At 47.9% G+C, this 11,186-nt stretch overlaps 1 protein-coding gene across 8 annotated transcripts in view; it reads left to right on the forward strand.

Annotated features, from left to right (window-relative positions):
* Nucleotides 1–7,533, forward strand: part of MRPL55 (mitochondrial ribosomal protein L55) — a 9,939-nt gene extending 2,406 nt beyond the window's left edge. For 4 of the 8 annotated variants that reach the window (XM_084859473.1, XM_084859475.1, XM_084859471.1 and 1 more), the window contains exons 3-5: nt 2,857–2,889; nt 5,937–6,138; nt 7,248–7,533. In XM_084859473.1, the coding sequence (XP_084715599.1) occupies nt 2,857–2,889; nt 5,937–6,138; nt 7,248–7,397 (385 nt within the window). In that variant the 3' untranslated portion in view covers nt 7,398–7,533. The remainder of the gene's footprint in view (nt 1–2,856; nt 2,890–5,936; nt 6,139–7,247) is intronic. The other 4 variants (XM_084859477.1, XM_084859479.1, XM_084859476.1 and 1 more) reach the window with 1 other exon arrangement.
* The last annotated feature ends 3,653 nt before the right edge of the window (nt 7,534–11,186 follow it).

Below are 11,186 nucleotides of genomic sequence, written 5' to 3' on the forward strand. Positions count from 1 at the left end.
GAGAGCCTCAAGTTACCTGGCCTTCCTCTAAGTGCTGAGATTCCACCAGGCATTGCCCGCACTTTACCAAACTTATTTCCTCTGTCAAAAGGACTAGAAACTTGTGTGCCTTTAAAAAAAGGAAAAAGCTGAATTCTATGCTTGGTGCGTAGTTTCCTCAGTGGCATGGAGAAATGTGATGCACTTAAGTTTCAGGGAGAAATTTCAAGGACTGGAGGGAAGATGGTTTGTGGATGGAGAGCAGTGGTATTCCAGGTTCCTTGGGCATGGAGATCAATGAGGCATCCTCTGTTTTTGTTGGCTTTGGGGCTCTCTGGGGCTGGCAGAGTCCTTAAAATTGCCCTGTGTGCTCTCCTTGACATACTTGCTCCACAGCCTGAATTAGGAATGCAGACTTCTTCCCGCTGAGTTCTTCATTTAGGACTTGCTTTGCTCTCCCTTGTGGGGGACGCTGGGGGCTCCATGTTGCCTTCCGGGAGTCCCAGCCCAGTCGCTGCTCTATATGCTGCCCAGGCTGGAAGCGAAAGGCATGCAAGACTGAATCGGCGGACGCTGCTGGACCAAGATGGCTCTCAGGGGCAAAGAGCAGATGTCTGTTAAGGCCAAATGAATGGGGTGTGGCAACCTTTACAAATGAGTTGGCCCCGCGTGCGTGTTTCAAACCTCACCAATCGCTGTTGGAGACGATCCCTTCCTCACTCTCCAGCCCAATTGCGACCTCTGTCCGGTGGGGCGGAGCACCACAGTTTGCAGGCAGAAGGCCCTGGGCCTTTAAACATTGCCAGTTAAGAGGGTCTCTGATAAAAGGGCTGGGAAGTGCCCCTGTCCGAGACCTTGGGGAGCCACTGCTACTCTGAGTAACCCATGCTAGGCTAGGTTGACCCATGGCCTGACCCTGTATAAGGCAGCTCAGGAACACAGGAAGCCGCCTTATACTGAGTCGGACCTTCAGTCCATCTAGCCCACTACTGCTGACCCTGACTGGCAGCAGTTCTCCGGGGTTTCAGGCCAGATTCTTCCCTAGCCCACCCGGAGAAGCCGGGGATCGAGCCTGGGGCCTCCTGCGTGCAAGGGATGTGCTCTACCACTGAGCCATAATAAGTCACTCAACACTTGATGCCAACTCAGACATTCCGCCTAGAAATTGGTGAGGCCACCTCCCTCAGCATGCCTGGGCCCATTTGGCTTCTCCCCTCCCAGAACTCTTTCCATCATTTCTCTGCGCTGCAACCAGAGGTGAGACAACAAGGCCCCCTCCGTCAACCCAGGTGGGACCAGCTGCCGTTAGGCTCCTCCCTCTCCCCATGGAAGAGGGAGCCATTCCACCTGGCTGCAGCAGGGGGAGAGGTGAGACAGCGAGGCCCCCTCCGTTGGCTTGGCTGGGATCAAATGCCTTTTGGCTCTGCTCCTCCCAGAACCACCTCTGCCAGCAGTCATGGGGAGCACAGGAAGCTGCCTTATACTGAGTTGGACCATCGGTCCAACTAGCCCAGTATTATTGACACTGACTGGCAGCCATGGCTCTCCAGGTTTTCAGGCAGAATTCTTTCCTAGCCCTGCCTGGTGATGCCAGGGATCGAACCTGGGACGTTTTGCATGCAAAGCAGGGGCTCTAGCACTGAGCCATGGGCCCTCCCTCAGTTTCTTATGTGCATGCTTTCAAAGAGATTATGAACTGCATTCCAGAGATCTTCATATAACTCTTAACTCCCCCGCTCCTCCAGGGTCTTCAGTCCATGTCTTCCTTCAATTTATTTATTTTTATCTATTTATTTCTTTTACATCTCACCTTTCCTCCAAGGAGCCCAAGCCCTCCTCTCCATTTTATCCTCACAACAACCCTATGAGGTAGGTTAGGCTGAGATTCAGTGACTGGCCCAAAGTCACCCAGTGATCTTCCTGGCCAGGTGGGGACTAGAACCTCGATCTCCCCAATCTTGGTCCAACACCCTGACCGCTACACCACACTAGCTGTTGTCCCTCCCCTTTCCCCAAACCCCTCCCAGGCACTGCTCACCTTCCTCCCAAGTAATCCTCCCTGTTCCTTCCTCCCGGCTGCCCCCTCGGCCAACTTGCCCTTGTCTTGCTCGAAGCACCATTTTCCGTTTCATCTTTGCAATCTCTTCAGATGTCTCATGGAGCAAGAAGATGTGCAGATGTTCTAATACTGCGGCAATTAGCCAGGGCAGAGCTGTGGAAAGGCCTCGGAGCACGAATGGACAGGGAGCCTAAGAACATTAAGAAGAGCCATGCTGGATCAGACCAAGGGTCCATCTAGTCCAGCATTCTGTTCACAGAGTGGCCACCCAGCTGTCGACCAGGAACCCACAAGCAGGACACGAGCGCAACAGGACCCTCCCACCCATGTTCCCCAGCAACTGTTGTACATAGGCATAACCTATGACTCTGGATGACTCTGATACTAGAGATAGCACATAGCCCTCAAGCCTATTAGCCATGGATAGACATATCCTCCAGGAATTTGTCCAATTCCCTTTTAAAGCCATCCAAATTGGTGGCCATCGCTATGTCTTCTGCTAGCAAATTCCACATGACTATGCATTGTGTGAAGAAGTCCTTTTATCTGTCCTGAATCTCCCACCATTCAGTTTCATGGGATGACACCATTGGGTTCTAGTATTATGAGACAGGGAGAAAAATGTCTCTCCTATCTGTTTGCTCCACACCTTGCATAATTTTGTACACCTGTATTATGTCTCCCATCGCTTGCCTTTTTTCTAAGCTAAACAGTCCCAGGCATTGTAACCTTTCCTCATAGGGGAGTTTCTCCAGCCCCTTGATCATTTGATTTGCCCTTTTCTGCACTTCTTCCAACTCTACAATATCCCTTTTTAGGTGCAGTGACCGGAACTATACCCAGGATTCCAGGTGTGGTCCTTTATGTATTAATTGAGCCTGAAATGCTTTTTATGGCTGGGAGATCCTGTTTTGGGACAGGATGTTGCCCTAGGACAGCCTTCCCCATCCTGATGGCCTCCAGATGTGTTGGACTACAACTCCCATTGCCCCCGGCTAGCCTGGGCTAGGAGACGCACTGGGAGAAGTCCACCTCTGCAATTTCTAACTGTGACCTGGCTCATGCGACTCCCGCCAGGCACAATGTGGGGTCTTTGTTCTGCCCCTGCAAATAGCAGATCAAGAGATACAGCAAAAACCTCTCGCAGGGAGAGCCTTTGTGGATCTAAAAGGTGCCCAGCCTGATCCGTGATTCACACTTCGCAAGGCACCTTTCATTTTCTGAAGTGCTGAGCCAGGTGTTCATCTGATAAAACAGCCGTTCATTTGCACACGTTTGATTCCAGGATCTAAGAGGCTCCTTGAGAAAGGAAGGCCAGTGCCGTTTGCAACCAGAGCATATTTAGGTAGATGGGGGAAGAGCCTCAAAGCGAGCCTTAAGCTTCTGAGTTGTGTCCTTTAGGATGCAATCCCATGTGTGTCTAGACAGAAAAAGTCCTACAACTCCCAGCATTGTTTAAACAAGGATTGCACCCATTCTGAATTAACCCTCTTTCACTGAGTCATAATTATTTTAAATGCCACTGTGTCATCCGGTGAGCCCATCTTCCTTTCTTCTACTTCTTAGAATCATAGGGTTGGAAGGGGCCTACAAGACCATCGAGTCCAACCCCCTGCTCAGTGCAGGAAGCCTTATTCCCAGGCGGTCTCCCATCCAAGTGCTAACCAAGGCTGACCCTGCTTAGCTTCCGAGATCAGACGAGATCGGGTGCATCCACCCCTTTCTTCTTCTTCTGGGCTGTGTCCATCTGTCCAGGGGACTCGTAAGAGTCTTCTCCAGCACCACAGTTTGAAAGCATCAATTCTTCGGTGCTCAGCCTTCCTTATAGTCCAGCTCTCACAGCCATACATTACTACTGGGAAAACCATAGCTTTCATTAGACGGACCTTTGTCGGCAAGGTGATGTCTCTGCTTCTTACTATGCTGTCTAGGTTGGCCATAGCTTTCCTCCCAAGGAGCAAGCGTCTTTTAATTTCATGGCTACAGTCACCGTCTGCGGTGATCTTGGAGCCCAAGAAAGTAAAATCTGTCACTGCTTCCATTTCTTCCCCTTCTATATGCCAGGAAGTGATGGGGCCAGATGCCATGATCTGAGTTTTTTGAATGTTGAGTTTCAAACCAGCTTTTGCACTCTCCTCTTTCACCTTCAACAAGAGGCTCTTGAGATCCTCTTCGCTTTCTGCCATTAGGGTGGTATCGTCTGCATATCGGAGGTTGTTGATAATTCTCCCGGCAATCTTAATTCCGACCTGTGATTCATCCAACCTGGCGTTTCTCATGATGTACTCTGTATATAAGTTAAATAAGCAGGGTGACAATATGCAGCCTTGTCGTACTCCTTTCCCAATTTTGAACCACTCCGTTGTTCCATGTCTGGTTCTTACTGTTGCTTCTTGACCCTCATACAGTTTTCTCAGGAGACAGGCAAGGTGGTCTGGTACTCCCATCACTTTAAGAATTTGCCACAGTTTGTTGTGATCCACACAATCAAAGGCTTTAGTGTAGTCAATGAAGCAGAAATAGACATTTTTCTGGAATTCTCTTGCTTTCTCCATGATGCAGCAAATGTTGGCGATTTGATCTCTAGTTCCTCTGCCTCTTCGAAACCCAGCTTGTACTTCCGGTAGTTCTCGGTTCGCATACTGCTGAAGCCTAGCTTGTAGGATTTTGAGCATCACCTTGCTGGCATGTGAAATGAGCGCAATTGTGCGGTAGTTTGAACACTCTTTGGCGTTTCCCTTCTTTGGAATTGGAATGTAAACTGACCTTTTCCAGTCTTGTGGCCATTGTTGAGTGTTCCAAATTTGTTGGCATATTGAATGCAGCACTTTAACAGCATCATCTTTTAGGATTTTAAATAGCTCAGCTGGAATACTGTCATCTCCGCTAGCTTTGTTGTTAGTAATGCTTCCTAAGGCCCACTTGACTTCACTCTCGAGGATGTCCGGCTCAAGTTCAGTAACCGCACTCTCATGGCTATCAGGGACATTAAGATCTTTCCTGTATAGTTCTTCTGTGTATTCTCTCCACCTCTTCTTAATCTCATCTGCTTCTGTTAGGTCCCTGCCTTCTTTGTCCTTTATCATGCCCGTCTTTGCACAAAACGTTCCCTTGAGATCTCCGATTTTCTTGAAGAGATCTCTAGTCTTTCCCATTCTGTTCCTAGGTTCGTAAACAATATTGTTCTTTACAGCATCGGATTTTCTTTTCACCACCAGACACATCCACAGCTGAGTGTCCTTTCGGCTTTGGCCCAGCCGCTTCACTCTTTCTGGCGCTACTTGGAAATACCCTCTGCTCTTCCCCAGTAGTATATTGGACACCTTCCGACCTGAGGGGCTCATCTTCCGGCGTCGTATCTTTTAGCCTTGTGATACGTTCCATGGGGTTTTCTTGGCAAGAATACTGGAGTGGGTTGCCATTTCCTTCTCCAGTGGACCACATTTTGTCAGAACTCTCTGCCATGACCTGTCCGTCTTGGGTGGCCCTGCATGGCATAGCTTATGGCTTCACTGAGTTACGCAAGCCCCTTCGCCACAACAAGGCAGTGATCCATGAAGGGATCTCTCTAAACTCTATATAAAAGGAGCAGCAGAGTAAAACATGAATAATTGATTCGATTTCATACCTTCCACATGGGCATATATGATCTAAAAGTCTAGTTCTCTGAAATCTCCCTTGTAACAAAGCAGAGGGTAATGCTGTAGTCTGTGTGGTGCTTTTCTAATCTCTTAAGGCCAAGCCAAACAGTCTCTTTATGCTGTTTACACCCTGGCTTCTCCTCATCAGAGTTGGGTTTGTTTGAGAGGAGGTGGGTATGGCAATTTTTGAGTTTGTGGGTATGGCAATTTTTGCATGAATCTGATAAGTCTCCCTATTTGCTCTGAATTGGTTTCAGGATCTTGCAGCTAGAGGCACTGTCTGGGCTCCTGGCCAGGCCTTGCGGGCTTCACACATCCGCCAGCTGGCTGAACTCCAATCGAACAGCCATCGCTTGCATCTCCAGGCAGAAGTATGGCCGGAACTATCCAGTACTGCTCGTCAGGCCCGATGGCTCTACAATCCATATTCGTTACAAAGAGCCAAGGCGGATCCTTTTGGTGAGAGTCGATTCCATTTTCCTCTACTCTCAGAGGGAGGGAGGGAGGGAGGGAGGGAGGCACGATCTCCCAGCTATCTGAGAGAGCAGCATACACGTCTCCTTGAAACATGCTGCAAAATTCATACACAATTGGCTCCTGTGTTTGACTGGAAACTTATTGGATTCTTTGGCCTAGCCCTCTTTTGGACTGTACCACTTCAGGGGTGGGGCTCGCATCACTGAATGCTCCAACTAACTAACTAACTAACTAACTAACATAAGGGGAAGGTTAGGCTAGAACCCTCCCCCTTGACATGCTAGATTTCTGTGTGCAGGGAATTGTTTTTGCATGGCAGAGCATTTGGTCATATGAGCCCCACATCTGCAGTCTGGACAATCCAGACACAGGATTATGACCTTAATCAGAACTAAGCTTCACTTAGTGCTGAGCACTGGCTGCTTTTGGGGCTGTTCGCATTCTTTTACATAAGCACTAGCGAGCATTCTAGGACACATCTGACGTGCTCCTGTTAGCCATGCTTTGCAGGAAAAAATCAGTCGTGGTGCATACACTGCCTTTGAGGAAAGCTTTTCAGTGATTACCAACTTTCCCACTGCAGAATCTCTCATAAGCTTCCAGGGATTCACACACAGCTGGAAAGCCACAGGCATAGATCTTGGCCATCCATGAGAGGAATTAAGCACCAGGACTAGTGACTTGAGAATTGAATGGCTTCAGAATGCCAAATTGTTGGAGTCAGTCAAATTGTTTATAGTTGTTACTGATGTGTTAGTTCTTTTATGGAGTGGTTGTATTTTAATGGACATTTGTTGTAGCCAGCCATGTAGGATTTTTTTTCCGTCTAAACTTGCACAGGATTGCACCCTAAGAAATTTTAATGGTAATAGTAATGGTAATAGTAGTAGTAATAATAATGGGTCCCAGACATTGAAACATTTCCTTCTGGCAATATTCTGACATGCTTGTCTGGGCAAAGCTGCCCTTGCTGAATTTCTGCAGCTGATAAACGACCAAGATCCTTCCAGCGATGGGAAAAAGTGCCAATCCTAGGGGTGTTAAGTAAAATAAGTTATTTTTCAATAATAATAATTCCCTTTCTTCTCTAGATGCCTGTAGACATCAACACTCTCCCTGAAGCTGAAAGGAAAGCCCGGTTGAGGAGACGGGATACCAGCAAGCTTAAAGTCAAACAGGAGGCTGCTTTTGAAGATGACTTTAAATTGGACGATTACAGAAAGTTTTGGAAGAAGAAATGATTTATTTTTCCCTGCTGAGGTTTTCCAGGAGGAAAAGAAAATCTGTCACACCAGACACTGAACAGTGTTGTAAAAAATGCTGCAAGGATATGAGTGCTGTCCACAAATAAAGCGATTTCTTTATTTTCTTCCTTTCTTTCCAGTTTCTGGGTATTTCTGTTTGGAGTGGGGGGTGGGGGCTAGGAAACTAGTTAGCTGGATGCAATTTTAAGTGGAATATCACTCCAGGAAAGAAGTCTTACAGCACAATCCTATACATGTCTGCTCAGAAGTAAGAAACATTGGGTTCAATGGGACTTCTTCCCAGGTAAGTGCGTATAGGATTGTGCCCTAAGGCTGCAAATCCGTCTGGATTGGCAGCTGGAGCAGAGATGGGATCCTCTCCTCCATGCTGCAGCCATCCTGCATGTTTGCCTAAATGGGCGATTTTGCCCATCTAGGTGCATCTTTGGGGATGGGGAGGGAAGGAGCCTGAAGACTCAATAGAAAGCTGCTTAAAGCTGCTTCCGAAGCCTCCCCTTCCTGCCCCGGAGACCACCCACTTTTCCCTGTCTCCGCACTCCGTATCCGAGCACGGAGATGCAGCCGCGGCGGAAAGAACCATGCTGGCTACTAGGGGGTGGGGAGTGTGGTTTCTGGGAAGGAAACAATCCTGTGGCCCTCTAGGCAGCGTCTAGTGGCCATAGGATTGCTCCCTTTGATGACTGATTGAAAGAGGCTGCAATTCTATACACACCTACCTAAGAATTAATCCCATGGGGCATACTTCTGAGTAGACATGTATATCTTTGCATTGTTTACGGTATAAAAGTGCATATGGGTAACAGCAATGGTTTCTGAAGGAAAAAGGGAGATTATATATATCTTCTGTATAATAAGAGGATGTCTGTCTGTCCATCAGCACCACATAACGCCACAACCAAGAAACCTAGACCCCTGAAACCTGGCATACATACGAAGACCCTGGAGTGTACATCTCTGGATTATTTGGTTTTTAAAACACTGGAGGGAGCAATCCTATGGGCCCTGGGCAAGTGTCCTAGGGACCATAGGATGGCTTGGAAATAACCCTTCCAAGGTTGGAGACAGTGGTCCAACCTCGGAAGGGGGAGTTGGAGATCCATCCCTGAACCCTCACAGTTGGAGCAGAGAGAACAGCGCTGGCTGCCTCCCTGAGGTCCTAAAATCGACTTCGGAGAGGGGGAAAAGGGGGTGCTCCAGTGGGCAAGGAAAAGAGGAGACTGCACAGGCCAGGGTATGAGTTATCCTGAGCCTCCTTCCCTCCGAAGTGCCTTTGCTAGGCGGGCTGAAAAGCCCATCTAGCAAAAATAATGGAGATCGGAGGATGGGGAGGCAAAGATCAACTCCGTTGCACCTCCCGCCCTGCTGGCTTTAGACCGGCAGGGTATAGGAATCTCGGAAGCTTCCGGGTTTGGGGGCTTCCAAGCAGAGAGGGTGCAGTCCATAGGACTGAGCCCTTACCCGGCACGTAATGTTGTAGTTGACACAGATTGAAGGCAAGGGGGAGTAATCTGACGGAGTTTTACAGCTGCCCTCTCCCCATTGCTGTGGGACCACCTCCCTTTGGGGGAATGGAGTGGGCAGATCCCCTCCTCAGAGGGCTCTAAGGGTGCAACGTGGCAGGGGCTGTGGCTAGGGGCGCCAACAGCTGTACAGTCCTTGTTGTATCAAACTGAGGGCTATTCTAACCTGTGCAAACCTGAGCCTGCTTGAGATTATACACACACACACACTACGATTACACAAATTGCACCAGCCACCATCTTGGAAGAGGCATTCTGTCCAATATGAGCGAGAAGGGGGAAGGCCTCTTTTCTAAGATGGCAGCTACCGCTTGGGTATTTTGCAAATACCTGCTTTAAAAAACATTAACAGCACAATCCTGTACATGTTTGCTCATGTACAGGGAGAGGAGGAAGAGCAAAGAGGGGTAAAAACAACAACAGGACATGGTGGGAATGGGTGAGGCGGAAGAAATGATTGCTGCCAAGTGATATTACTCGTCATTAAGTCGTTTCCGACTCTTCGTGACCCCATGGACCATAGCACACCAGGCCTTCCTGTCCTCCGCTCTCTCCAGGAGTGTGCTCAAGTCCATATTCATTGCATCGGTGATGCTATCTAGCCATCTCATCCCCTGCCGTCCCCTTCTCCTTTTGCCTTCAGTCTTTCCCAGCATCAGGGTCTTTTCCAGGGAGTTTTCTCTTCGCATTAGGTGGCTGGAATATTTGAGCTTCAGCTTCGGTATCTGTCCCTCCAAGGAGCAGTCAGGGTTGATATCCTTTAGGATGGACTGATTTGACCTCCTTGCAGTCCAGGGGACTCGTAAGAGTCTTCTCCAGCACCACAGTTCAAAAGCATCGATTCTTCGGCGCTCAGCCTTCCTTATAGTCCAGCTCTCACAGCCATATGTTACTACTGGGAAAACCATAGCTTTGATTATACAGACCTTTGTCGGCAAGGTGATGTCTCTGCTTCTCACTATGCTGTCTAGGTTTGCCATAGCTTTCCTCCCAAGGAGCAAGCGTCTTTTAATTTCATGGCTACAGTCACCATCTGCGGTGATCTTGGAGCCCAAGAAAATAAAATCTGTCACTGCTTCCATTTCTTCTCCTTCTATATGCCAGGAAGTGATGGGGCCAGATGCCATGATCTTCGTTTTTTTAATGTTGAGTTTCAAACCAGCTTTTGCACTCTCCACTTTCACCCTCAACAACAGGCTCTTTAGATCCTCTTCGCTTTCTGCCATTAGGGTGGTGTTGTATGCGTATCTGAGATTGTTGATAATTCTCCCGGCAATCTTAATTCCGACCTGTGATTCATCCAACCCGGCGTTTCTCATGATGTACTCTGCATATAAGTTAAATAAGCAGGGCGACAATATGCAGCCTTGTCGTACTCCTTTCCCAATTTTGAACCAATTGGTTGTTCCATGTCTGGTTCTTACTGTTGCTTCTTGACCTGCGTACAGGTTTCTCAGGAGACAGGTAAGGTGGTCTGGTACTCCCATCTCTTTACGAATTTGCCACAGTTTGTTGTGATCCACACAATCAAAGGCTTTAGCGTAGTCAATGAAGCAGAAATAGACGTTTTTCTGGGATTCTCTTGCTTTCTCCATGATCCAGCGAATGTTGGCGATTTGATCTCTAGTTCCTCTGCCTCTTCGAAACCCAGCTTGTACTTCCGGTAGTTCTCGGTTCACATACTGCTGAAGCCTAGCTTGTAGGATTTTGAGCATCACCTTGCTGGCATGAAATGAAATGAGCGCAATTGTATGGTAGTTGAACATTCTTTGGCATTGCCCTTCTTTGGAATTGGAATGTAAACTGACCTTTTCCAGTCTTGCAGCCATTGTTGAGTGTTCCAAATTTGTTGGCATATTGAGTGCAGCACTTTAACAGCATCATCTTTTAGTATTTTAAATAGCTCAGCTGGAAGACTGTCATCTCCGCTACCTTTGTTGTTAGTAATGCTTCCTAAGGCCCACTTGACTTCACTCTCTAGGATGTCTGGCTCAAGTTCAGTGAGCACACTAACATTGCTATCAGGGACATTCAGATCTTTCCTGTAGAGTTCTTCTGTGTATTCCTTCCACCTCTTCTTAATCTCATCTGCTTCTGTTAGGTCCCTGCCTTCTTTGTCCTTTATCATGCCCGTCTTTGCACAAAACGTTCCCTTGAGATCTCCAATTTTTTTGACGAGATCTCTAGTCTTTCCCATTCTATTGTTTTCCTCGATTTCTTTGCATTGTTCATTTAAGAAAGCCTT

This window comes from Heloderma suspectum, chromosome 5, assembly GCF_057233095.1.
Source record: "Heloderma suspectum isolate Gila_16-S chromosome 5, 16-S_ref, whole genome shotgun sequence".
NCBI lineage: Eukaryota > Metazoa > Chordata > Lepidosauria > Squamata > Helodermatidae > Heloderma > Heloderma suspectum.